The 27,035-nt window shown below is 55.8% G+C and overlaps 1 protein-coding gene across 2 annotated transcripts; it reads right to left on the reverse strand.

Moving 5' to 3' along the window:
• Positions 1 to 167: 167 nt before the first annotated feature.
• TBX4 (T-box transcription factor 4) lies at positions 168 to 26,192 on the reverse strand. Of its 2 annotated transcripts, none has more exons than XM_068978218.1 (8): positions 25,983 to 26,192; positions 25,122 to 25,216; positions 16,651 to 16,770; positions 14,976 to 15,123; positions 4,330 to 4,482; positions 3,312 to 3,400; positions 2,950 to 3,185; positions 168 to 787 (listed from the first exon to the last, which is right to left on the reverse strand). In XM_068978218.1, the coding sequence occupies exons 1-8, from the start codon at positions 26,190 to 26,192 to the stop codon at positions 168 to 170; spliced, it is 1,671 nt and encodes a 556-aa protein (XP_068834319.1). The 2 variants fall into 2 exon arrangements, with proteins under 2 accessions (XP_068834319.1, XP_068834318.1); XM_068978217.1 differs by having other exon boundaries at positions 168 to 790.
• Positions 26,193 to 27,035: the final 843 nt, after the last annotated feature.

Here is a 27,035-nt window from a genome sequence, read left to right on the forward strand (position 1 = left end):
GTATGTCAGAAGACAGGTGCTCTCCAAATACAGGCTGGTGCGCCGGTCGCGCACTGCACCCCACCCTTCGAAATACCTTGCTGGGTTTCTTGGTGAGGGGGCAGGCCAACCCTCAGAGGTTAAGACTGGGTTAACACGGTCCAGGGGCTGCGGAGGGGACCTGGGAGTCATCCGTCAGTCCAGTTCTCCACGGTCCCCATGCCTGAATGGTACTGTAAGGAAGCTTCCCGGGACAAGGAGAAGCTCTGCGAGTAGAGGAACTCGTTGGCCGCGTTCAGGTGTGGCGAGGGCGGCTTCCGCTCGCACACGGCGCCCGGGAGGCCGCGATCTCTGGGGAAGGAGGCGCTGGGGCCCCGCTCTCGGACCTGAGACTGGGAGAGTTGATTGTAGACGCCGAAGTGGGCGTTGCCCGGCGGCTGGGAGCCCTGGGCAGAGATGGTGGGCAGCCGGGGCATCATCGTGGTGGCGGTGAAGTGCGTGGGGAAGGACTGGTAAGGCACAGTCTCCATGGTCTGAACGCTGTAGCTCGTGTAGGGGGACACGGACGTCCACATGTTACAGCTTAGAGGGGGCGGGGGCAAGTCGTCCACCCCGGACACCCCCGCGATCTCGGGCCCCGACCCTGAGTACATGCAGGCCTCTCGTGGGGTCACCTCGCTGCAGTAGGAGGGGCTCAGCATCTGCTGGTCGTAGGGCGGGGGAGAACGGAAATAATGGTCCTCCCCCACGGCAGAGGGTGCTTCCAGATAAGACCGCTTACAAGGTAAGTCCAGGTGGCGGGCACTGTCTGCTGGAAGACAAAGAAACCTCAGGAAGAGCCAGGTCTGCCAGCCCAGGGCCCAGAACACCACTGCCCCACCACCACCACCCCGCCCCCGCTGGGTGCCAGGACAGCCTATCCTTGTCATTCGTGGGAGGGGGGGCTGCCCCACACTGCGACGGCACTCCCAGACCATTTTAATCAGCGACAGCTTTTATAAGGTGGCAGTAGCCCAGAAGTGGTCAGATCATGGACTGCACTCAAAGGCCACTGGGGGACACCGCATCACTGGACACTGAGTGATGTGTTTAGCCAGGCGGCGTATGCCTTTGATCCCTTGCCGCCCTGACTCTTGGGGACGGTAAGAGGCTTTAATGTGCACTGGCATTCTTAGGCCAGGCCCACCCTGGCCAAGGAGAGTGGAAGCGACTGCCAGGCCACACCAGGCCCAGAGGCTACAATCTGTCTGAATTAGCCAGAAAATTAAAGCCACAGTGCTTCTGCCTCCATCCTCTGCTCCCAGGAAGGCCTCAGCAAGCCAAAGCTACTCACAGGCACGTTCCTGTTGCTTTCATAAGAGGAAGTAAGCCTTATGTATGTTCAAAGAAGTCCCATCAGATTGTCATTACGCAGATTCCAACATAGCAGGGTTTACACAATTAAGAAATGGAGCTGTTAATAAGTAAAAGGTGACTTGCACTTCTAAGGCGAAGCTAATATACTCTGTTAGGGGGAAAGATGACATTAAGTGCCCCAGACCATGGATGTGTATCTTTCAACGTCCTCAAGCACGAAGGCTTGATTCTGGACGAGCTCATCCACCCCTGGGACCCAAGGATAACCCAGGCCTGAGCACTTGGGCAGCAGCCCACTCTACAAATTTAAGAACACTTGTCCAGTTACTTGTCTTGGCCTCCATCCTTCTATCTTCCCTAGGGATTCTCAACAGGAAATTGGCCATAGACAATAGGTAAATAAATGTGTATGGCTGTGTTCCAACAAGATTTTATTTATAGATACCAAAATTTGAATTTCATAGAATGTTCATATATCACGAAAGAGTCTTCTTTTGATTTTTTTTTCAACTATTTAGAAATGTAAAAACCATTTCGTATGACTCACAGATTGAACAAAAATGGACTGCAGGCCAGATTTGGTCCAAAGGCCACAGTTTGCCAGCCCTTGTTTTAGGTCACTAGTTCTAATAGGACTGGTGCAGTGGCTACTCAGGGGTCTTCCAGGGTGGTCCCCAGGAGCTGGGCTGAGAGAACATTCTGTGTGGCAAGCAAAGTCCCCAAACCTATTCCCAGGAGAATTTCAGTGGCCCTGTGAGGACTTCTGACATGGTAATACTAATCATTTGCATTTTAGAGAAGACAAACTTGAATCCTCGTACCAGGGCACAGACTCTTCCTCACAAAGAAGCCAGCACGGACAGGTCCGTGGCCTGTCTTCCTGGCCCCCAGTCTACATCCCCCAACAGCCCCCATCCACTCTCAAGAAGCCTCTGGAGATCTGACGGGATAGGGTGGGGAATCCGTGCTCGGCCAGGACTCCCAGGGTCAGGGTGGAGGTCGCTTCTACAAATGACAAACTCCGGACTGGGACGCTTCCGCCTCCCCCATGCCCAGAGGCAGCGCCTGGCTCACTCTGTGCCCTCTGCACACCCCGAGGAGGTGCTCAAAGCAGCGGCTGCCAAGGGACACCTGGAACTGGGGGCTGCTTGCGGCAGACCCTCTGATCCTGTCTTCTGCTCCCCCGCCGTGCGCTCACTTCTGCCCTCATCACTCTCTCCCCGATGCCTGTAGCAGCCTCTGTCCACGTCACCCCCTCCTCGTCACCCCGTCCCACACAACTGTTGCGGCAGGCTCCACATGCCTGTCCTCGATGCCAGTCTGACTCTGTCCCTCTTCTGCCTAAAATCCTTGTCTAGGGGACACCCCGGCCACAAGCTGTCTGCGTGCAAAGCAAGAAGCACTGAGCCTGACCATGGTCCCCAATGCTGTAGGCTCGCTCTCCCAGGCCACAACAACCTCTGTGTGTGTGTGTGTGTGTGTGTGACAGAGAGTGTGTATGCGCACACACACCCATGCACGGCCGCATGCTCATGTGTGCAGTGGGGAGTGTTTGTGGGGAGGGCATCATCCACATCCCGACCCTCCAGGGCATCCAGACCAGGAGTGAGCTACCTCGTCTTTTCAGGCAGTGGTAGAAGAGGCTGGAGTCCCTCTGGGCTGGGAAGGTGTTGAGGGGAAGGTCCTGGGGCTCGGCCGCGGCAAACTGCATGTGAGCCCCGTTCTCGTATTGGTAGTGCTGGAGCGCCTGGTGAGCCCCGTGCAGGGGGCTGACGTCAGGCTTGGACGACAGCTGGGTGGAGACGAGCCTCTGCCTCACGATGCTTTTGGAGATCACGGGGTATTCTTTGCTGGAGGCGAGGGAAAGACAGTCAGCCGGAGACAGGAAGGGAGGGGAGATACTCTGAGGGTTCTCGCATTCATGTGCTTGAACCCCGTCCACCGGCCCCAGGCCCCCTGGCCAGGGCGGCCCCCACCTCTGCAGCCGGGCCACACGCAGGTCACTGTCGTCACTGCCCCGAAATCCCTTGGCGAAAGGGTTGTTCTCAATTTTCAGCTGTGTGATCTGTCAGGAGAGGAGACACAGAGGAGTCATGGGGGGAGAGGCCTGGACCGGCCCTGCCCACCCCCAACCACAGGCACATTCAGAACCCCAGGCAGCATCTGGGGAAGTGGCATCTTGCAGGAGCCTCCCCGGCCTTGAAGTGCTCGCTGCAGCCCTTACCCGTTCTCCTAGCGGCAGACCCCCATTCTATGTCCTGCGCTCCTGAATTCAGCCCCTCGCCACTCTCTCCTGGGGCCTGTAACCGCTTCCCACCCACATCACCCCATCCCGCACAACTGCCACGTCAGGTTCTGCCTGCCTGTCCTAAATGCCAGTCTGACACAATCTGACACGAGAGGGACAGTCTTGTCCCTCTTCTGCCTAAAATCTTTCCCCCACATCCGACCAGTCCCAACACAGGTCTAGAAGCCTTCAGGGAAGGGCAGCTTGGGCACAGGCAGGGAGGAAATAGGCTAGCCCGTTAGGGGATTAGAAGACAGTCTGGGGTAGTCGGGCCAGGGCGGGAGGTGGGCCAGGATATGCCAGGCGCATGCTGGGGAAGGGCTTCCGAATGGCTCAGTCACCTGCTCCCCCACCACTGGCAGTGCCCAAGGGCTCCCCTCCCACCCTCTTCCCCTACTCTCTGCAAGCCCGGAATCCCACCAGGGAGAACGAAAGGGCCCCACAGTGAAGCCACAAGGCAAGCTCCACGCTCCCGGTGTTCCTAGTTGCCACCTCTGTCCGTCCCGGGCATGGACCACAGACAGCTACCCTGTGCTGGGGATCAGGAGCCTCGTCTCCTTCCCCTGCACGTCTTCCATTCTCACGGCTCTGTAGGACTGAATGGGTTCCTGAAGCGACTGCCCTGCCCGTCTTGCACCGGGGCTTCACTGCCTGCCTCCCTGGTGGCCCAGAAATGCGTCCGCGCTGGGGGCGGTGGGGGGCTGTACCTTGTGATTCTGGTAGGAGGTCACAGAAATGAAGGAAGTCTCTGGGAACACGTGGGTGCAGAAGGCCGTGTTTTTGGAGCCAAAAGCATTGTTCTCGTCGGCCTTCACGATGTGCAGCCGTGGCTGGTACTTGTGCATGGAGTTGAGGATGATCTGGAAGAGAAGGGTATTGAGTCAGTGCCAGGGCCCCCAGCCTTGTCCAGCCGGCCCGGGGCTGGATTTCCTTCTCCTGAACACCCAAGTCTCCAGGGTTTGACCACAGGGGGCTGAGCCCAGAAGGGTCCATAAACCTCCCTTGCAGGGTGAAGAACCAGGCCCCTGGGCCCCAAACTCAACCTCAGGGGCACCCGTTGGCCTGTCTGCTTCAGCACCAATGCCTGGTCCCAGGGCCTCCCAGATGACAGCCCCTTCGCTGTAGTAATGGGGGACGGAACCGTTTAAAGGCCCCCAATGACTCGACACAGTGTTAGGCGGAACTGAGTTGCAGGCAGAAGTCCAGGTGCCACTGACTGATGTGTGATCTCAGCCAAGGCCCTGGGTTTCTCTGAGCCCTGGCCTTCAGCCCTGTGGGCTGCCTCTTCCCTGGCTCATCCCTCCCCCACATATGTGGGACCTGCCCTATGGTGGGTGCTCGGGCCCTCCTCTCACTACTGTCAGCAGCGAAAGCCCACGGTCTGCAGGACAGGGGAGGGGGAGGCCGAGGAAGATGAACTCTGATCCGTCTGGTCTGGGCAGGCGCCCATCCCTTCATCCACAGAGGGCTTGCAGAGCCGAGGCTGGGAACACCCTGATGCACCCAGCCTTCAGACCCGCCCCAGACAGCCCACAGCCTGGGCCGGTGGGGGGGAGGGGGAGCGCCATCGTGGGCTGAAGTTCACAGTATCAAGGCCGGAAGAAGACCGGAGGCCCCAGGCACCCCCCAGCCCTTGCGGGTGCCTGGGGAGAAAGGCCGAGTGCCCAGGACACTCAGCCCGGAGCCCTGGGACCAGCACACGGTAGTTGCAGCCCCAAAGCCTCTTCCTTTGGCCATGCCCCACGGTAGCGGCAGCATCATATGCCATTAAAATGTATTTTTTATCGTTGACATTTGCCAGACACCCTCCCCACTGGAGGTAGGACAGGCATTTGGGGCATTTTATCAGCATCGCGCTGGTTTTTGTTAACCCTTCAGCTCCCTTCCTGGCTGGACGAGGCTGGTCCCTGGCGGAGCTCCTTTCTCTCCACCAGGAAGTGCCCCCCTCTTGGGCTGGCTCCCCCACTCCCCACCACCCGCCAGGTTCCCAGGGACCTGGCCTGGGCTGAAGCTTAGTGGGAGATTTAACCCCTGGGTGACAGAGTGCCGAGCAAGGGTTCAGAGCCAGGTTTCCTCTGGCGGGGCTCGGCCTCCTCACCCCCTGGGAAGGAAGGCGGCTCAAGGAGAAGCTCAGCTGAAGGACTGGGTGGTCTGGCACCCAGGCTGTGGGCTCTGCCCTGCCCTGGCCTCCAGGTCTCGCTGGGCAGCTCCAGCAGGAATTCTTCCACCTTCTGCACTGGCCCCTCCCCTGCTCTACTCTCAGTGGAGAGTGACAAACCTCCAGAGCCTCCTGGGACAAATACAGAGCCCCCCGAGCCCCAGATCCCATCTGCAGCTGGGGAACCCACTGCCCAACGTGGGGCCTGCCAGGTGAAACACTCAGAATGAGGCTGAAGCCAGGGAGGCCTCCTTGGACTGTCCATTCCAGGAGCCCAGGGAGGGGCACTGGGGAGAGCGGCTAGGGACACACTGCCCAGTCCCCAGAGGTTCCTCTGTCACCCTGCGTGGTGCCAAGGTCTCAGAAGACCCAGCAGCTGAGTGCCTGGGAGGTGACCTAGGGGCCGGATTCCTGCCTCTGCACCTCCGCACCTGTAGTTCTCTCTGCTGTCTTGATCTTTTTGCCCCCATTCTCCCTCATCTTCTAGGCCCAACTCTTCCAGGAAATTGTCCCAGATTACCTGAGGCCTGCTCTAAACTCCCAATTCTGAAGCTTCCTTTCCCCAGTACGGTCTACTGAGCTATGGTGCTGCTTCCAGGGGCTTCCCGTTCCTTCTCGTCCCTCCAGTTAAATTATAACTCCTCAAGAGAAAGGGCTGTATCTTCTACTCCTTTTGCACCTCCAGGCTCCTCCTTTACTCCAAAGCAGGAACAAGTGAGTGCAAGACCAGGTGACGGGAAGAGGAAATCCAGGGCCATAACCACAAACTCTCTGTCCCCTCCTCCCTCATCTTTCTTTGCGCACAGGATAAACTCTAAGGCATGTTTCAGGCAGAAGTAGTGAATGAACATGTGCACAGACAGCCCTTCTGTGATCACTTACATGCTCCAGCCCCCCTGGGTGTGGGGTGGGGGTGAGGGGGGCCCAAGGGGAGAACACGGACAGGAGGCAGACAGAACCCAGAGCAGGCACTGTAGTCCCAAGCAGTGAGGCTGTGCCATCCCTAAGGACCGCTTGGGACAGACCACAGCCACCCTGTGCCTCTGCCACCTAAGCAGTCAGAGCCCTGGGCATCGTCAGGCCCCCTGGCCCCTCACTGTCCCCCACCTCTGAGTCTGGTCAGTGACCAAGCCCTGTGACTCCACCTGTAAAACAAAGATCAGGTCACTCCCTTGCTTAGAACCTTCTGGGTCATCCAGGAAGACTGCACCTTGCTTGAAGGCAAGGCCTTTTGTATTTCTCCCTCTTCCTCCCATTTTCCCACCACCACCACCAACCACCATTCCTGCCATATTTAAGGCTCAATACTTGGCTTCTGGGCTTCCCTGATGGTTCAGACAGTAAAGAACCTGCCGGCAATGCAGGAGACCTGGGTTCGATCCCTGGGTTGGGAAGATCCCTTGGAGAAGGGAATGGCCACCCACTCCAGTATTCTTGCCTGGAGAATCCCATGACAGAGGAGCCTGGGGTTGCAAAGAGCTGGACACGACTGACAGACGAACACTTTACTTCACCTCACATGCCGCTTCACTTCTATTCCTAATGCCACCTTTGATGGTCCCCTCTTGCCCTTGGGATAAAGGTCAAACTCCTTAGCCCATGCATCAGACACGGTCCTTAATGACAAGGGTGGAGAGACTGCCAAACACACCTTCTAGGAGAGTGAACCAGACAGGCAGGCAGAGAAATCTGGGGGAGAGAGCCACTGCCAGACTCGCAAAGGAAGGTGGGGGCCCCTAGGGGAGCTTAACTCCAGCCACAGGGAAGTCAAGGGGGGGGCCCAGAAGTGTCTGCAGATCTCTGCCCATGAGCTGCCAGTCCTGGGCAAGTGCTCGGCCTCCAGTCATCGCGGTCCCCATCTGTACAGTGAGGCTTTCGACTACCTGGTCCCAAACACCCCTCCTGACTCTGCCAATCTGGAACCTGGGCAGGTGTGTGGAAGAAAGTTCCAGCCACTGAACTAATGCAGACTCAAGCTGGAGCATCGGCCCTGACCGCCTGGGAGAACGGGAAACCAGCTCGGTGACTCACACCTGGCTTTCCTCGGAAGTTCCTCGGGCGCCACACTAAACTATTTTGCCAGAGCCTCACATTTATATTTCTTGCAGAGGACATGGGGCCAAATGGGCCAGCCACGTCAACAAACCCCACTACACGGCTGGTCCCGTCATCATCGCTGTTCTACAGAAATGGGATTCATTATGTTCTGGCTACAATTCAGAAGCCTGTTCTATTTTAACAATTGTGATAGTGCCAAACAGCCATCTCCTCGAGAGATCACCATGGCGTGCTTGGCTTAACGAGGCCCAGATTCATCTGCGCTGGAATCACAGAACATTAGGGCATGGAAGGGGCAGGACATAGCGACCACTCTAGTGCCACCTCCTCATCGTACAGATGAGGAACAGGAGGTGAGTAGTGGGAACAAGACGTGCCCAAGGACACACAGCTGGTGGGAGACAGGATCCGGAGAAGACTCCAGATGGCCCTGGAGAGAGCATGAACTGCTCTCAACCACAGGCTCGGTCATTAATGATAAAGTTTCAACTAAACATGGCGGGAGACGAGGATCCACCAGGCCCCGTCGCCCCTCGCACGCGCAAGGTTATCTGGATGCTAGGCACACAACAAGTGGGGCTAATGTCTGCCTGTCAAATATTAAAACCAGATTGTTTCCTGCCTCACATTTGTACTTTCTGAGATGACCTTCTCCATCATCCTTCTCACCCTCTCCCACCCCACAAAGAGGTTTGGGACAGAGACAGGATCTGCAGCTCAGAAAAGTTTGAAAAAGAAGAAGAAAACACTGAGACCACAAAGGCCCAAAGATTGGCTCAGAGAAGACCCAAACCAGGACTGAGGTGGACGGCCCATCAGCCGACTCAAGAGGCCTGGGCCGGGCAGGCCTGAGTCCTCACGCCCAGGGGAGCGGGCGTGGTGCCTCCTCTGCCAGCCAGTGTGGACAGAGCACAGCCTCTGTGCCGGGACCTGTGCTGAACACTGTCTACACAGCACACAGTCAAGCTTTACAACATCCCTGTGAAGTATTAATTGTTGTTGTTGTTGTTCATTTGTTAAGTTATGTCCCATGGACTGTGGCCCACCAACTGGAGTGGGCTGCCATTTCCTTCTCCAGGGGATCTTCCCGACACAGGGATCGAACTTGCACCTCCCAAATTAACAGGCAGATTCTTTGCCACTGAGCCACCAGGGAAGCCCCAAAGTATTAACAGGTGTTAGTATTCGCCCCACTGTAACAGACAAGGAGCTGAGGCTCAAGAGGGTGCAGGTGTCTGCCCAGCCTCAGACAGTGATGGGGGCAGAGCCAGCATCAGCACTGATCTCTGAGCCTCAGCTCATACCTGCACCTGTACCTGGCTGGGGAGGGCGGGCCGGTCTAAAGCTGGGTGGGGAGTCTGTGTCCCAAAGCACCCAGCAAAGCTTGGCACATCGTCAGGGCTCAGCAAATGTGGGAGGAAAATAAAGAGATCGGTAGTTCTGGGTGCCCCCGGCATACGCTTTGCGGGGACATCAGCTCCCAGCAGAGGAAGTGCCTTCGCTAAGTAAACCCCGCTTCGGCAGGTTACTGAGAGAAGTAACAGTCACTCCTGCTCACTGCCACTCACACTGTCCGGCAGCAGGACACGATGGTGGTAAAAAAACAACAACAACAACAAACTCCTGGTTTACCGCCTAGTGGGAAACCCACACGGTAATCCAAAATCAAGCAAAGATCAGCGGTGAGAAAGTGGCAGCCGAGAGACTGCACTGATGCTAGCAACAAACGCGATGACACGAAATGTGAAGGGCCTTGCGAAGAAAACACTTGAGTACACTTTTGAAAGACAAAAGGCAGACTCCAGTGAAGAGAAAGGCATCATGATCAATGTCCCCCCGGGAAATTTATGACTTAAAGTGATTCTAACAAAAATACAAGTAAGTTTTTTTCTCAACACTACAAGCTTATTCTAAAGCTCATAAAAAAAAAAAAAAAGACAAGACCAGCCAAGAAAACTGAAAAAAGAAGAGCAACAGGGGAGGACGGAGTCTGCCAGACACTAAAACCTATTCTGATGTCTTAACGGTTAAAGCACTGGCGTAGGAACAGACACAGAATCAGGCGGGGATTTACTGTACAGAACCAGAGAGTGTCCTAAACCAGAGAGCGGAGAGGGCTAGTCAGTTATTGGTGTTGGGACCACTGGATAGCTCTCTAGAAAAAAAAAAAAATGTTGGATTCACACTTGGTATCTAATGCCAGAATAAATTGAAAAAGGGCCAGTGGTTTAAATGTAATAATAAATCCATAAAATACTATGAGAAAACACAAGAAAAATCCCTTATAAGTAAGGAATGGATAGGGGCTTTTCAATGACTCAAAATCCAGAACCCATAGAGAAAAGACTGACACAGTCAATCAAAAACGTCTGTGTAGGATTACCACTCTAGGCAAGACCAATAAGACAAGTGACAAACTGGGAAAACATATAGCAACTCAATTTCACAGATGGGAGCTAAATCTTTCTCGCTTATAAAAGCTTCTAGAAGGGATAGGTGACTTTTTAAAAAGTAATCTAAGAATGAGAAAAGGATAAGGGCAGGAGTTCACAAAAGAGGAGATCTCACAAAAGTAAGATGCTTATGTTTACTCATAATAAAGGAAATAGAAACTGAAGCTAAAACTGATATCTGTATTTCAGCCACGAGACTGGAAAAGATGCAAAAATTTCTCTCCCACCATGTTCGTGAGGCCACAGCGATGGTGGGAAGACACGTCACTGTGACACCAATGCAGGACAGGGTGACAAATTGCAAATCCATATATCCCTCAAACAGGCACTTTATCACAAAGAATACTTGGCAGAGGTATAAAGCGACATATGTACAAGCTTAAGTGAAAGAGCAAAGATAGGGAAACCTCTAATTCCTTCCATAAGGACTGGCTACACGATTAACGGAACAATCATTGGATGAAACTCTACGCAGCTGTGTAAAAGGAAAGACGCAGCTCTACGTGAATGAAATGATCTCTGAGACACTGAGTTTACAAAGCAAGGTGCAAAGTGTTTAAAACATGGTACCTTCTGTGTCAAAAAGAAGGGATCCAAGACAGTATTCTGCCTGCATATGCAAAAAGAAACACAGAAAAGAAATTAGTAACACTGGTTCCTTGTGGCCACAGCTGGAAGAAACTAGGTGGATGGGAAACCAGCGGAGGGAGATGTCTCACTGCAGACCTTTTTCATTTGTTCACTGATTCATTTTTCAATCATATGAATGTATTTCCTATTTAAAAACAAATTTGACAAACAAGTATAAAATTATAACTGTGGCAAGTACTCAAATTGAAAAGTGTGTGGTGCACTGAGAGCATATAATGGGGACCCCGAACTGTCTCCCTGAAGCCGTGGCATTTGAGCTTGGATCCCAAGGCTCAGGAGTAACTGACTAGGCTAAGAGGCCCATGGCTGGTGGAGGAAGCACACTGAGGGGACGGTGCCTGTGCCATTCTGTGGCCCGGGGAGCCCACATCCGCGGTCTGGGGCTAACTCAGCCTCTGCAAGGCTCAGACTGACTATGTGAGCAATCATAAGCTAACCTTTCTCCTCAGCAACATGGGAGTCCAGAGACACAGGAGGTGGTGAAGATGGCCATCTCCCTGCACACACACACACACACACACACACACACACACACACACACACACACACACACACACACACCACGCAGCCATCCCCTCCCTGCCTCCAGATGAGGAGAAAAGCAAGACACAGGAGGTGGTAAAGATGGCCATCTCCCTACACACACACACCCACCACGCAGCCATCCCCTCCCTGCCTCCAGATGAGGAGAAAAGCAAGACACAGGAGGTGGTAAAGATGGCCATCTCCCTACACACACACACACACACACCACACAGCCATCCCCTCCCTGCCACATACATACACACACACACACATACCCACCACGCATCCATCCCTCTCTGCCTCCAGATTAGGAGAAAAGCAAGACCCAGGTGCCAGCCATCTCCATGTCCAACTGCAGGACGCAGGCCCCAGACTAGCAAGGCTCTCCTCAACTGCCCGGAGCAGCTTCTCTTCCCATCCCGTGGTCACCTGGCACAGGACCCTGCTGGGGACAGGGGGCAGTGAGCAGGAGGGGAGGTTGGCAGGTGTCCTCTTAGCCAGCAGAGCCACAGCTGTGAAGCTGACTTGGAGCAGCCTGGTCCCAGGCTCCCGACCGTTTCTGCCCCTGTTGTCTGCTTATGCCCAGAACCTAAAGGTCACACCCTGACTCTACCCCTCAAGAACAGAGGGCTTTCCTGGACTCACAGCAAAAACCCACAGGAGTTTTCTAATCAGAAGCCAATTCTATCTTTTCTGAACATGTGGCCTGAGGGGCTCCTGGAACCTGGACCCTTCTCCTGGGTGGCTGGGTGGCATGTGGGAGACAGCTGCTGATGTCTCTGAAATCCTGAGTGGGGAGTCCACTGTCCACCTGGCTGGAGAAAGTTCCCTGAGATGTGGAAGCTTTTAAGAAAAATGGCAAAGTGTGGAGGTGAGCTGTGTGGGAGGACTTGTCAGGGGCAGGTTCACAGTACAAATGGGTTTTTCCCAGGTTTCTGCACCGAGAAGCCAGGAAGGGCGACTTGGAGAGCTCACTGCTCCAGTTGGCACAGACCAATGGGCAGAAAGCCAAGGCTCAAATGGGCCACTTTGCCTTGATATGTCTAGGAAGTTAGCTCATCCTCCACAGCCCTTCCCTGCAGGGTCAGAGGCTGCGTGCTCTCCAGTGATGCTCTAGATTGCTGAAGATCTGACAGCTGGAGCCCTGGGTACCGAAAGATGGGGGGAGAAGCCAAAGGAGCACAGGCCTCAGCCTCAGAAGGCAGGGGTCCATCTGTGCTCTGTTACTCCCGGCTCCTGAGACAAGCACTTTGTCTCCCTGAGCCCCGCCACCCCCACAGAAGGTGCAGTAACCAACAGACTACACTTGTTGGGAAAACGGGATGGGGAGAAGGAAGATACTCTACACCCCAACCCTCCGGGGAGGAAGCTGAGTTAATAGCCCCCCAGCCGAGGAGAGGAGGGCCCCAGGCTGGTGTGGCGAGTGTAGCCAGGGGCACGCCCAACATCACAAGCCATCGACAAGCCAGCCCTGCTGGCTGCTCAAGACCACTGCAAACCCTTTCGGGACCCCAGAGGAGCCACCAAAGCAGCAAGCCAGGGTGAGGAACCTACTGCTGGGCAACGAAAGTTGGGTCACACCCTCCTGCTTCCGAAACAGCCCCACTTTTCAACCACCTGACTCCCTCCCCTGGCCCTCTCTGCAGGGGTCCAGGGAGGTGGAAGGGTCCTCAGAGACATTCCTGCAGCTGGGAATCATGAGAGCAACCTGTGTGTCTAAAATTCTCACCAGAGCTTTGATCCCTGGGTATTTCTGGTCACTCACCCAAGGATCCAGCTCCCACCCAGCTCTGTCCACCCCAATGGTCGGTCCCTGGGGTGTGTGTGTGTGTGTGTGTGTGTGTGCAGTTGTGGGCAGAGATGTGGCTCCCACCATGGAGGCCCTCACTAATCTTTCGAGGTGGATCCCAAAGCTTGGCCAAGCAGAGGAGGCCAGAGAGGAGCTGACCACGAGCAGTCTTGGCCAGAATGGCAGTCTCTCTGGCCCTCGGTCATGAAAGACCCCGTGATCTGAGAGGTGGGGGCTTGGCTGACCCTTCCCCTTGGAGGGCGGCCTGTTGTCGCCCCTGTGGAAGGCTGCAGGGGCACGTGTCCTGGGGCCCACCGGGGTGTCTCTGTCACACACCCAACAGCATCTCCCTGTGTGCGAAAACCCCATGCTGCTTGCCAAACAGACAAGTCAGGAATTGATCATATTAACTAAGCATTCTCCTAATTGTTGGTTTATCGATCACCAATGACTTGGAAGAGAACTGAACAGACTCTGAGAAAATTAGAACCAAGAGCTGCTTGCCAATTACACACCCATCAACCAGAAAGGATGCATCACTGGCATTCTCCATAAGGAGCTATGATTCACAGAGTGCTGATTTGCACACAGCTCCCCAGAAACAGAACTGAGGTGTAAAAGAGGCACGTGCCTGCACGCCCCCCACCCTTGCTTTCCCCCTCCACCCCTCCACACAGATGTTATGAGCGTGCAGCCGGGGCAACCACATCCAGGAGCCAACGGCACCCACTCCATCAACACCCCACCCTGTGTCTCCAGGGTAACCAAGCGTAACCTAGAGGGGCGAGGCCTGCTCCCTGGCAGATAATACTGGGTCCCCAGGCTTCTGTTTGCCACGCGTATGAGCTAAAAATTTCCACATAAAGAGCTTTTTGTGGGCCTGCCAGGGCCAGACTGGGGAAAGAATGAGCTTCAGCAGCCTGGACGGGGAGTCAGCAGCAGCATCCCTAGGGTTTCAGAGTTGCTCTTGTGAGAGCCAGGCCCTAGGCAAGGCCAGGAAGGGGCTGACACAGGAGCCAGTGCAAGGCCTGCCTTTCCAGGGCGGGCGGCTGCGGGGCCAGGCGGACGCCAGGGATGAGGCTTCTGAGCTCATGGGTGACTCTTTCTCAAGACAGTCTCCTGGTCTTAGGCCCCAGCAAGGCCAGATCTGGGGAAACTGAAGCTGAGATTTGTGAGATGTGGGTCCATCCATGTCGTCGTCGTCATCAAGTGTTACTTGCTCAGTCGTGTGTCCGACTCTTTGCAACCCCATGGGCTGTAGCCCACCAGGCTCCTCTGTCTGTGGGATTCTCCAGGCAAGAATCCTGGACTGGGTGGCTATCCCCTTCTCCAGATCTTCCTGACCCAGGGATTGAACCCACGTCTCCCACATTGCAGGCAGATTTGTTACGGTAAAGGGAAACCATCATAGTCGACATTCATTCAGAGCCTCTTGGGCGCCACATGCCTTCTGCATAATCTCATTTAATTTTCACCTGGGCATCCCCATGTTCTGATGAGGAAACTAAGGTGCAAAAAATGCTAAGAAACTTGCCCTAAGTGACCCAGCCAGTAAGTGCCAAGGGAAGGATGCTTACTGTGGAACTCAGACCCTGTGCTCTGGCCCATAAACCCGCCTGGGACTGGGTCCCGAGAATGGATTCTCCAGATGAGCACCTCTGAGCGCCCCACCTCCCTGCCCCAGCACCCACACTCGAAGCCAGACAGCCCCCTGCTTACATGCCCGAAGGGGTCCAAGTGGTTGTTTGTCAGCTTCAGCTTCTGGAAGGAGACCAGCTGCCGCATCCAGTGGGCCCCCGTGGCAGGAGAATCTGGGTGCACGTATAGCCGTCCAGGCATGGCGGGCTCAGCCTTCCCTGCCACCATCCTGCCAACAGAGTGTGGAGAAGCCGTGGTCGGTGATTGCCCTGAGGTCTTGGGGAGCCCAGATTTCCTGTCTCCCATCCCACAAGAGCAAATCTCCAGAGGCCTGAGAACCACATCACTGCTGGTGCTTACTGCACCGTCCATTTAGGGCTTTGGGGGTAAAAGGGCAGGGGGGGTGGCGCAGAGGAGAGGGTGCTGGGAGGGATAGCTGTCCTGAACCTCCCGTATCTCACTGCAGTAGAGAAAGAGGGAAACTGTAGAGAAATGGGATGGTTTATTTGAAGGAGTGGGGCTAATTACAAGTGTGTCATGGGGAGATTTAGGCACTTCCATGTCTGGGTTGTATTTACACTTTTTACATGTTAGAAATAACATTATTTGGAGGTAGCTTCTCAGACGACAGAAACGATTTTCAGACTGCTTGCCCCCAAAACAATGGTGAGAAGTGAACTGGTAGCTGTCCACTCAGGGAGAATCTGCCTTGAGTGCTAAACCAGCCCAGAGAGAAAACAGAACCGAGCTCCTGGCAGGACCCGGCCACCGAACCTGGCCTCCTGGGCTCAGGTTCTGCGACCTTACTACCCCACACAGCCACGCTCACGTGCTGGGCTGTGGAGTCATTCATCCCTCCCACTCTCTCCTCAGGAGCTGTCCTAGGCTCTGGGGGGCAGACGGGGAACATGAACGGGATGGCCGAGGAAAAACTGCCTTCATTTACTGGGTCCCAGTTTGGGTTCGGCCTTTAACCTGCCTGCTCTCCCTGGATGGTGGACATGCAGCTTAAGAGGGAGGGTCCTGGGGTGGGTGGGGGTGGGAGGAACTGGGAGATTGGGGGTGACACCTATACCCTACTGATGCTATACGTAACACTGATAATGAATGAGAACATACTGTGTGGCACAGGGAACTCTACTGTGCTCTGGAGACCTGAATGGGAAGGAAGTCCAAAGGGAGGGGATGGATGTGTATGTCTGGCTGGCTCAGTTTGCTCCACAGTGGAAACTAACACAACATTGTAAAGCAGCTGCACTCCAATAAAAATTACTTAAAAAAAACAACAACACAAGAATAAAAAAAAGCTGGAGCAAGGGGGTGGAGAGACAGGAGAGAGAGTCACAGCCCAGGATCTAAGCATGGACTGTCAAGGCCCCCAAGGAAAGTGGCTCCTACCTTCCGCTGTACCCCCACCTCCAGCGCAGCCCTGTCAGAGCCTAGACCCACCCAGCGCTGGGGCTCACGCGTCACCCCACAGCCCAGTCACCCACCCTTGGGTGTCCACAGCCATGGGGAGAGCGCAGACCCTTGAGATCCATCAGACACCCAAACACTGTGGCTCGTTTTCACTCCAGCCCCCACCCCATCTGCAGCAGGTGTGCAGACGACCCTGTGGCTTCGGCAAGCCCGGTGCCTGAGCTGCGGATCTGGCCAGTCACTGGGACTAACTGGTAAGTCCCCAGACCACACGGCAGGCAGGGGACAGGTGTGCATGAGTGGGAAGGCGGGTGACGTGAGGGTCCCGAGTTCTTACCATTTGTTGTCACAGAACTTGTAGCGGTGGTCATCCGCCGGGACGATGTCGATCAGCAGGATGTACTTGGTCTTGGGGTTCATGCCCGTGACCTTTACCTTGTAGCTGGGGAACATCCTCCTAGGGGAAGCCGAGGGGTGAGGCAGGGGCGGGGACAGAGCACCAGAGGGATGGCACAGCGCAGGCGAGATCTCGGCACCAGTCGGAGCTTCCTGACCTCGTATAAATCACTTCCCTCTCTGGCCAGCCCCTCCCACCTCCCCTACAAGGAAAGGGCTGCACAAGCCGCTCCTCTGAGCCCCTGCAGTTGTCAGCCTGTGGCTGTGAGCAGCTGAAGCACAGAGGCCCTGCTCAGGACTTTAGCACCAGCCAGGCTGCCTTTATCTCCCTCCTGTCTGTCATCCATACACAACAGAAGTTCCAGAGGGTCATTCCAGGGGACCAGAGCAGAAGACCTGGGAATCCCTGGCAGCTTCCTCTATGGTCCATGAGATGCCACCTCTGGGTCATGTCTCTATGGAAACAAACCCCCAGCCTCAAACCAACTTGCAGGAGAGTGCTGCAGGGTCTCTGGATGCCTGCTGTGTGTGGAGAAGAGGTGTTTATCCCTGTGAATGCCTTGTCTGGGCCTGTGCACGCTAACTGGTTCTCAGGGAAGGTCAGTCCAGGAACCTTGAGGAGAAGAGCATGGATTTCTAGAACCACCCTGCCGTGGTCCACAGCCTGGCCCCACCACTGACAAACCACGAGGTCTTAGGCAACTGGCTTGGATGTTTTTACACCTTGGTTTCCCTATCTCTGGTGAAAGAAAGTGAAAGTGTTCATCGCTCAGTCGTGTCTGACTCTTTGTGACCCTATGGCTTATAGCCCACCAGGCTCCTTCATCCATGGAGTTCTCCAGGCAAGAATACTGGAGTGGGTTGCCATTTCCTTCTCCACTCCAAAGGGGGGACGTTATCAATACACCCATCTCACAGGTTGCTGGGTGGATTGAATGAATCCACTTTTGGCTCTTACCACTGACCCCGACCACTCTCCTTCCTCTGCAGGAGGTATGACCGACCTCCGTGAGAAAAGACTCATCAAAAAGAAAGTCTTCCAGTTCCTGCAGCCCATGCTGAAACTGCCCAGGACCCCGAGGCTCAGGGGACATTTTGGAGAGGGACACTACCTGGGACCACTCAGCGCACCCACACCTACAACAACATGTACACATACCTGTGGGCTATCCCCCCGGTCACCAGGTCCCTGACCCTGGACTTCCCCAGAGGGGAACTTCCTCACGGTCCTCATCAGACCCTCGCACTGCTTCCTAGCTGACCTTTGACAAAGATGCCTCCGAGAGAGGCAGGATCAAATCCAGAAGGACAAACCAAGACAACTGGGACCCAGATCCCCAGAGCCGATAGACTGCCCACGCAGTCCACTCTGGGAAAGCCAACAGGGGACCTCTGGCTCTCACGAAGCCAAGAGACAGCACAGGGACCCTCGAGAGTAGCTGTCCTAAGCGCCTCACAAACAGATGACCTGAGTCTCCCATTGCGTCAACATGGAACCAGCTTACCTCGACAGGGCAGGGCTTCCAGAAGGGATCAAGGCCTGCCCCCAACCCCACAGACCCTACAGCAAGCCCAGGACCCTGAGGCGGAGCGTGCCCTGGCCTCTGCACCCTCCCTGGTTGAAGGACAGGCCCTTGAGAGCCTTGCCAGGGGCCAGGGGTGCAGGAGCCGCATGACCCTGTGTGTGCCTGAGCACATGAGTTTGCAGACCCAGAGGAGTGCACATGAGTGCATGTGTGCGTGCCTGGAGGGAGGAGGGAAGTTCTCGCTGCAAGTCTAGGGACTTATAAACTGTGTGGAAGAATTTGTCTCAGATGTCAACTGAAAGCATTTTCGAATGTCCACCCAACCCCCTCTCCAGGAATGGGCGGAGCGAGAGGACCCAACCCTGCCTCCTGCTTACCAGCCCCTTGCCCAACCCTGGGGGCGCAGCTGGAGCCGGCACCGCCTCGTTCCTGGCCCGGCCTCGGCCTCGCCTTGTGACCCTGAGACTGGAGGAGGCAGCACTTGCCTCAGCTCCCCCCATCCCTAGGGGAAGGCCAAGAATCCCGTCCCCTGCAGGCTACCATTTTGCAACAGCTACAGAAACAGCCACAGAATGACTTGGGGCTCTCCCGGAATCAGGACCATGTACTTGGCCTGTTTCTCCTGCAATCACTCCAGGTGGCAACAGCAGAGGACAGACCCGGCTTCCCTCCACACCCCCACCCCCCGGGCCGGTGACCACAAAGGGGGCAGATAAGACGGCTGGCTGCCACTGCCACAGTCTTTATAATCTAGGTTGGTGGTGGGGGGCAGCAGGGTACTAGATCCTATTTCCCCTTCTACTCCCTACCACATTTTAAAAAAGATTTTCTTGATGTCTTTATTGAATTTGTTACAATATTGTTTCTGTTTTATGTTGTGATTTTTTGGCCCCAAGGCATGTGGGATCCCAGCTCCTCAACTAGGGATCAAACCCATACCCTCCTCATCGGAAGGTGAAGTCTCCACCGCTGGACCGCCAGGGAAGTCCCTCCCTACTGCAGTTCATCTCAGCAGCTCAGGAGGCCAGGCTGACATGACTGGTACTCTTCAGGAGGCAGGCAAGGAGCTTGTGCTCAGCCGCTCAAGGCCTGGGGCCGCTGTCCTGTGATTTGGCCTCTCTTGGAAGCTGGGTGTGGACCAGGTTCCCAGCTGATAACAGCCTTCAGGAGGTTCTGAGGGAGTTGGGGCAGGGCAGGAAGGTGTCTCCTAGCCTCTGCCTCCCTTTCCCCTCTTCTGAGGGCAGGAGCCCTCAGAAGTCAGAAAGGAGGATGAGGTAGGTGGTCTCAGGGTGGATCCAAAGGTCCTTTGCTCCAGGATGAGCAGGCCCAGGCTCAGTGAGCACCCCTGACTTCGTGGAAACAGGTATCTTCATCTCTCTGAGGATCCGGTGTGGTGGCTGTTTCTGGACCATGGAGGACGCAGGCGCTGGGGACCCTGGGCCCCCTCATCTCCCCACCTAAGGGGCTCCAGAAGGATAAAGGCCCTCTGTGCGCGAAAGGCGAAGGAAGAAGGTGAGGCACACCAGCCCGCCAGCCTCCTGCCCCAGCTGACGGCATCTGCCCTTCGGTTCCAGAGGGGCTGAGCTTGGAGCCCAGAGGCCTGGCGTTGGAGTGTGCCCCAGGAGGGCAGGACGCAGGCCACAGGGGCCAGGAAGGCCTGGGAGCCACGACTTGCCCTGGGCTTGCCCTGCACTCTACAGGTCCTCTCTGTTGCAACAGATGAAACCACAGATGAAACCGCCTGAACTGCTTCTGTGATTTAGGATAGAAAAAAGATACCCGAAAACCAACCCCTTTGGGGGGAAGTGAACCCCTCAGAGGGACAGGGAGGGGAGACGTGACTCTGCGCAGCCCGTGTGGCGCTCAGCCCTGGCACCCGGCTGGCAGGGAAGCCCTGTCTTACTTGTGCCCAGCACCCGTAGCCACCCAGAGGCAGGCTCTGCGAGCCTTCTGTCCTGCCTGCTCCCTGCGCCCCTCCGCACCCCTTGCACGTGCACCAGGGGCCTCCTCTCTGAGGCCGGGGCCCCCTCTCCCGGCTCTGGGTCCCCGCCCCCTCGGGGCACTCTGGGGGACCTTGCGGAAACCGCTCCGCCAGGGGATAAACAAGTCGCCTGTCCTGCCAGGCCGGGAGGAGATGAAAGCCTGGGGGTTTCTCCTCTGATCATGAAACAGGCTCTGGAAGGGTGCGGGCCTGAAGCCTTATCTACCATACTAGGAAATGGTTTTAGAATGAACTGCTAAAACAAGCTTCCTTGGACGTTTCTTGGTGTTGGAGGCTTTCAGGGCGCGGGGCAAGGGTCTGGGGCATTTGGATTTTGGCGACAAACCAGTAAATACGAAGGATGCTGAGAGAGGGGCCAACAAGCTTCATCTGGGCTCAGAGAGCTGTGGGGTGCCAGGGCCTGGGCCCAAGGAGGGGGCAAAATTCAAGGTGCTGACCTGTTCCCTCTCCACCAATCCTGCAAGGAGCTGGGGTAGCAGGGAAGAGAGAACCTGGGGGATTGGACAGATTCTCTCCAATCAGCGGGGACCCCAAACTCCAAGTCCACTGCAGTCCCAGCTGCTCAGGAATCCCAGGAGCAGCTATGTGCGCTTCCCTGAAAATAGAGTTGCAAAATCAAATCCAAGGGGTGAGAAGCCTGGAGAAGGCTTTTGAGGTGGGGAGAAGTGGTGACTGGGAGGGGAGAAAAGGGGTGCTGGGGGTCAGTAATGTTCTGCTTCTTTATCCCGGTGGTGGTAACACTGGTGTGTTCAGTTTGTAGAAGTCCATAGGGCTGTACAATTAAGACTTGTTCACTTTTCTGCAGGAATGTTCCACTTCAATAAAATTGACATTAAAAATTATATATGTGTGTATATATCATAAAGATGTGTACACACACACACACAGAGGCCAGAGTTTGAAAGGAAAGTGCTTTAGGAAAAGGGTAGGGGGTCCACAGAAAACCCCATCTATTTTCTATTCCTAGTGTCTGAGGGTCTTAAAGAAGAATTCTGGGTGTTTTGGGAACAGGTTGGGGCCCAGCAACTAAGGCTGAGTTTGGGGGTGGGAGGTAGGGGGTGCCATTTAATACTGAGACCAAAGCTTTTGTAGCCAAATGATTTCTGAGAGCAATGGACAGAGCAATGTAATTTATTTCCACTTAACACACACACACACATTTACATACTCACACACACATGCACAGAGTTTTCTACTTCTCTCAAAGCATTTTTCAGAAATATTTTCCCTAAGATGGGGGCAGGAAAGAGGGTGTGTGGAATAGATGCTGTTTTGGAAGACCAGTTGGTTCTCTGAGATTTTTTTTTTGAAGACACTTCCTTCTGATAGACTTTTGCTTTCAGAAAATACTTTAGAAAGAGATCAAAGCACTCTCTCCCCAGCCCACTTTCCCAGTGTCTTCAACCCTTACTTCTCTTATCACCCACGCCACTGGGCTCTGACGCTCTGTATACAGAGTGAGGGCAATTGGCTTTGAAGCCCCGGATTAAGCCGGGCCAAATCCTTGCCTCAGAATAACAAACAATACAGGTTCAACAGGAGTTCTCATCAGTAGTTCATTTTTCAAACACAAATTCACTGTCACTAACACAAGCAACATTGAACTCAACAGGCTATGAAGGCTGATAGTGGAGATTTATCTGGTGGCAAAACCATGACCTAGGAGCGGAGCAGTCAGACAGTTAGGAAATTTTCATATTGGGGAGGTTTTTATTTAAATTTTGTGGAGCTCACTTTTATCCGTGTTTGGGAGAAAAGGCAGTTTCTCACATGGATCAAGCTTGGCAGAGATGTGAGGTGGCAGAGAGGGCCCTGCTCTCTGCAGTTAAGGGCATAAACTCTCTGGGTGCAGCCTTCTGAGAGGCTTAGAGAACACTCTGGCCCCATTTGACACTCGACTTCAGGGCTTCCTGAGCATTCAGAAATCGGCTGTCTTGAACTGTGGTTGGCATGTTATTCACCCTCTCGCGTTGTCAGAGAACTTAAAGTCACTGTCCGATGAAGGAGACCCTGTTTCCCTTTGGCTGTCAGCTCTTCACGGGCTTAAGGCATAACTAAGGACTCACACTGGGTTGAGAACATTCGGGCTCCTTTTCTCCAGCCCCGCTCCTTCAGCCAGAGAGCAGTCGTGCCCCTAACCAGCCAGGGTCTCTACAGCAGCACAAGAACTCCACCTTGAGCAGGCCCCCATAAACAAGCAATCAAGGGGATTTCTCAAAGTTGGGGTTTCGTTCGGGGGGTGGGGCATCACTTCTTGGCTTGTGTAGAACCTGGTAACTGCCTAACCCTGCTGCTATGGGCAAGCGCCAAATGCCTCCCCTTCTCGGGGGTCGGGTTTATGTTCTCTTGGTTCTCCAGCTCAGGCAGTCTAGGACTCTATGACACAAGGTTCAGGAGAAACATCGAGAAACAGAAGTGTCCCAGGAAGGCCGATGGTACAGAGCACAAAGAAGAAAAGAGGGAGAGGCACCAGACAGGACACGGAGGAGCCAGGAGCCTGAGCAAAGCAAGCTGCCTTTCAAGGCTGCCGTGGGCTGGAGGCGGGGGTGAGGAGGCAGACACAGGGGTCGGAGCGGTGAAAGTGGTCTCTCAAGTCAGTGGGCAGCTAGGAAGGGGGTTCTGTGAGAACCGTGCGGGCAGGGGATGAGGCTAGTGACTTTCCTAAGCACTAGGCTGGTGCAAGGAAAACTTTCTGCCAGAGAAATGAAAGACTGAGATGGATCCTTAATTGGCCAACATCATCACGGCCATTTAAAAATTATTATCATCATTCCCTGAGGTCCATCTCTAAGCCTCCATTAGGATCAGGCACAAATATCTGCCTGAAGCCAGTCACCTCTGGAAATGTGGGATGTGTGTGTGTGTGTGTGTGTGTGTGTGTGTGTGTGTGTTTGTTGGGAGAGGGAGGGAGGAGGCCTCATGCAGGTGCAGAAAACCCCACTGAGGAGAATCACAAATGCCTTTTGTTTAAAAAGGCAGGGGCCAGGCATGCCCAAAGGCATGCCGGCCATTCATTTTCAAGAGACAAGGTTATTTCTGCAGCCTAAAAATGGAAGTTCTGGATCTTTCTCTTCTTTCCTTCCCTATATCCCAGCAGTAACAAGAAATAACCACCTCTTCCATTCACACCTATAATCCACTTAGCAATTTACCAAGCACTGCTCACAATATCCCTGGTTTGAATCTCAGAGTAACTGAAAAAGAAAGAACGGCAGGTAGGTCTACAGTCGCCATCCTGTTTGAACAAATACCTCTGAGCCACAGGAAATTTGGGGACTACCCCAAGTGCACACAGCTAGGATAAGGCAGGGCTCACGACACCTGGCCCCCACTGTCCTCAGTGAGTGCTCCATGAGGCACTCCCCTCACCACATCCCCCAATATATCTTCCCTCCCATTCCCAAGTGCAGCAAACTCAAGCCCTGACATCTTGTTCCTTCCCTGATAGAAGCCCTGGATGGCCATAGCACCTCCCTGACTTAGGCAAGAGGGCAGAGAAGTGCCCAGACCCCCATCCCCAGCAAAACAAAAGAAAATTTGCAAGGCTTGTCAGTGGGCAGACTGGAAGGACCCAGCACCCCTACTCTGTGTACAGCAAACCACCAGCTTTTTATGTCCTTTGACGCATCATTCCCTAAGCAGCTCCGAGGAAGTTCTCTAAAAAGGAGGAGAAAAGCGCTGAGTGAATGCCGGACATTTCTCTAATTGTGATGAACGGAATTCGCTAGCATTCACCGTGTGCTCACATGTGCCAGGAGCTGTGCTAGGGCTTTACAGGCAACTGTACAGAGACCTCTTGTTTTACAGATGGAGATGAGGAGAGAGCAGAGACGCTAAAATACCTGGCCGGAGGGGTGCACAGATGGAAGGAGGTGAGCGGAACCGGAAGCCCCAAGTCGGACTCCCGATTCCTGGCGCCTGATGCCTCACCGTCTTATTCCTCAGAAAACTCAGCTAGGGGCCCACGGCCAGACAGAGGGACATTTTCACACCTAAACTGTACCCCGGAGACCAAAATCGAGCGTGAGTTGGTGGAGGAGGCAGAGTAGAGGGAAGGGACTCCGGAACTGAACTTTCTCCAGGTTCGGTCTGCAGCAAGCCCCCTTCACCTGATAACCGCCCCCCTCGCGGTTCCAGCCCCACCCGGGCCGCGCCACCCCAGCGAATGTCTCCATCCTGCCCGGGTCCGCGGCTTCCTCCTCTCTGCCTCTCCTCCCGGGTCTCTCCCACAGACACCAGCGCATTTTAAAGATGTTTCCACTTTATAAATCATTCCTCTCTGGCAGCCACCCGAGGACTGCTCCCCGAACAACACACACACACATACACACACAGCCGAAGGGTGCCTTCTCCTTGGCTGAAGGGGACCGGCAACGGCCGAGCGGCACCCGTGAGATGAGAGCCTTGGGGTTCACGCTCCCCACCACCCCACCCCACAAAATTTAGGGAAATAGGAAAACATGGTCCAGTCCCCTTCTTCCGTCTGTGGAGGGGCATCTCCGAGTCCCCAGTCAATGCAACCCTGAGCAGGTCCCCAAAAGGAGGCGGACAAAGCTGCACCCCCACCCCCACGCCCTCAGGGCCCAAAAGTTCTGGAGCCGGGACCTCCGGCGGCGCGACCCGAATTTGCATTTCATTTGCATAACACTGCCCCGCCCCTGCCTCCGGTCCCGCCGGTCCCGCCGCTGCCTGGGCCGTGCAGCTCCCTACCCGCTGCCCGCGGCCAGTTCAGAAGCTCCGGCAGACAAGGAGCTAAGGCCTGAATGGCGGAGTAGGCTGAGTCGTTGTCCTCTGGGCTGAAGATCTAGGGGGCTGCTAAGAGAGCCCCTGGGGATCCCCACTGCCCCCGTCTGTCACCCACCCCGAAGGAAAACCAGCGCTGACCTGCCGGCCTTGGTGATGATCATCTCGGTGCCCGCCTCGTGGAACTTCTTCCAGAGCTCCTTCTCGTGCAGGCCCACCTTGATGTTCTCGATGGTCTAGGGAGGGCAGGGAGGGACTCGTGTCGGCCTGGCCCAGGGCTCAGAAAGGAGGACACAGGCCCAAGGGGCCAAGCAGGACACTGCCAGCCCCGCTAGGAGCCCAGGCTCCCGGAGTCCTGGCAGATTTCGTTTCACAAAATGGTTCTGTACCATTGGTGAGTTTTTACAAATGTGAATGTAATCAGTGAGTCTCCCTTCTTCGGAGCTGCACCTACAGACGGGCCCACAGAGGACACACACACCGACCTTGCCTGGGTCAACGACACACTCCTACACAAACATAAACACTCTACCCAACACGGCCACAGACTTGCGGGCAGACACACCGACCTGGGAGGGGCACCTCTGCCCCGACCGACAGCGCCGCACTCGCAGGCGCGGCCTGCAGACCCGCACGGGCAGAGGGCGTGCACAGGGTCACGGTGACGTCCGTCCCCTCGGCCCCCGGAGCTGGACGGATTCCCGCAGCCACCGGACCAGGGGCCACTCTCCCCGCCTGGTCCCAAGGCTTTCGCCTCTCGTCCTCTCCAGGTCGAGGCGCCGGACCCTTTTCCCAGGCTCGCTGCACTGCGGGGTACCCCCTGTCGCCTGTCCCAGAGCAGCCTCGAGAGCGCAAAGTGGAGGAAGGACGAAAGGCAGAGAAGGCGCCCTGCCCGGGGGAGCGCGGCAGTCCTGCCCGCACTGAGGCGGGTTGGACAGACGCTGGTGGCCCTGCAGACAGATCGACGCCCGACCTTCACGAGACCGCCGGCCGGGCCCTTACCTGCTCGGCGGCGGCGGCGGTGGCGACGGCGACGTCGGCGCCGGGGCCCGGGGGGCTGGCGAGCGCGGCTCCGCTGAGGCCTGGCGCAGCCAGCGCCGGCTCCGGGGCGTTGGCAGCGTTGGCGGCGCTGGCGGCGCTGGCCTCGCCGAGCGCAGCTCCCGGGGCCCGGAAGGCCTCCTCGCTCTCCGACAGGCCCTTATCCTGCAGCATCTCCTGTGGGCACAGCACACACGAGTCACATGCCCCGGTCCACACTTGCCTGGGACCCCGCAGCCCTCTGGAGCCTGGCCTTGAGGGGGCTTCGGCCCTGGCGCACGTGGACCCCGCCCCCTCCTGAGCTGGAGGAGGGAGAATACGCGGGGGCCAGGACCTTTTCCTCCTCCCTCCAGGTCTGGACCTGTGAGGGTTTGTGCGCGGTTCAAGGTCCTGCCTGCCCCTGGGTGTGGGGCTGTGCGAGGAGTAGGTCTGGGGGAAGGACCGCCCTCTCGGCATGGCCCCAGCTGCACCCCGAGTCCCTCCTCCTGCTGGGCTCCAGTGGAGCCTGAAGCCTGGTTCTTTTTCGGCTGATCCTCCATCACTGGGGTCCAGGCTCCCTCCTGGCCCAGGGCAGCTAGGACCCTTTCTGAGCCGGAGGAGAGGAGAGTCAGGCCAGGAGGGGAGGGCCGAGGTTCCTGGGGCTCCACACCAGCAGAGAGGGCCTCTCTGTTGAGTGGCCTCTCAGGCCCTGGCTCACTCCCCTTCCCTAACCCACTCCCTCAGACAGCAACCAGGTAGATGATTCCTGAGCCAAAGGGTTTCCCTCCTTCACAGTCCCACTCCCTCGCCACCTGTGTGGCACCCACGCGCGCACACACATATTCACACCCAGACGCAGCTGGCAAGTCACCCAAGGAGCCACATTTCCCTAGGGTCGCTCTGACTCAGGCCCTGAACTCAGCCAGGGGCACTCCAGCCGTGCCCTCACATGCACACTGGCTGGCTCGGTCACTCACATTTTTAGTTACAGAGGGCTCTGCTTTGCAAAAGGGACCCAGACCCCTCCCAGCTAAGGAC

The sequence above is a fragment of the Capricornis sumatraensis genome, chromosome 8 (assembly GCF_032405125.1).
Source record: "Capricornis sumatraensis isolate serow.1 chromosome 8, serow.2, whole genome shotgun sequence".
NCBI lineage: Eukaryota > Metazoa > Chordata > Mammalia > Artiodactyla > Bovidae > Capricornis > Capricornis sumatraensis.

Excerpts from the sequence above, each read along its gene's own strand:
- TBX4 (XM_068978217.1), bottom strand. The coding sequence starts at position 26,192 with ATGCTGCAGGATAAGGGCCTGTCGGAGAGCGAGGAGGCCTTCCGGGCC. Across the intron at positions 4,483-14,975 it reads ACTTGGACCCCTTCGGGCAT|ATCATCCTCAACTCCATGCA; the intron begins GTAAGCAGGGGG and ends CTTCTCTTCCAG. Across the intron at positions 3,401-4,329 it reads CCTCCTACCAGAATCACAAG|ATCACACAGCTGAAAATTGA; the intron begins GTACAGCCCCCC and ends CTCTCCTGACAG.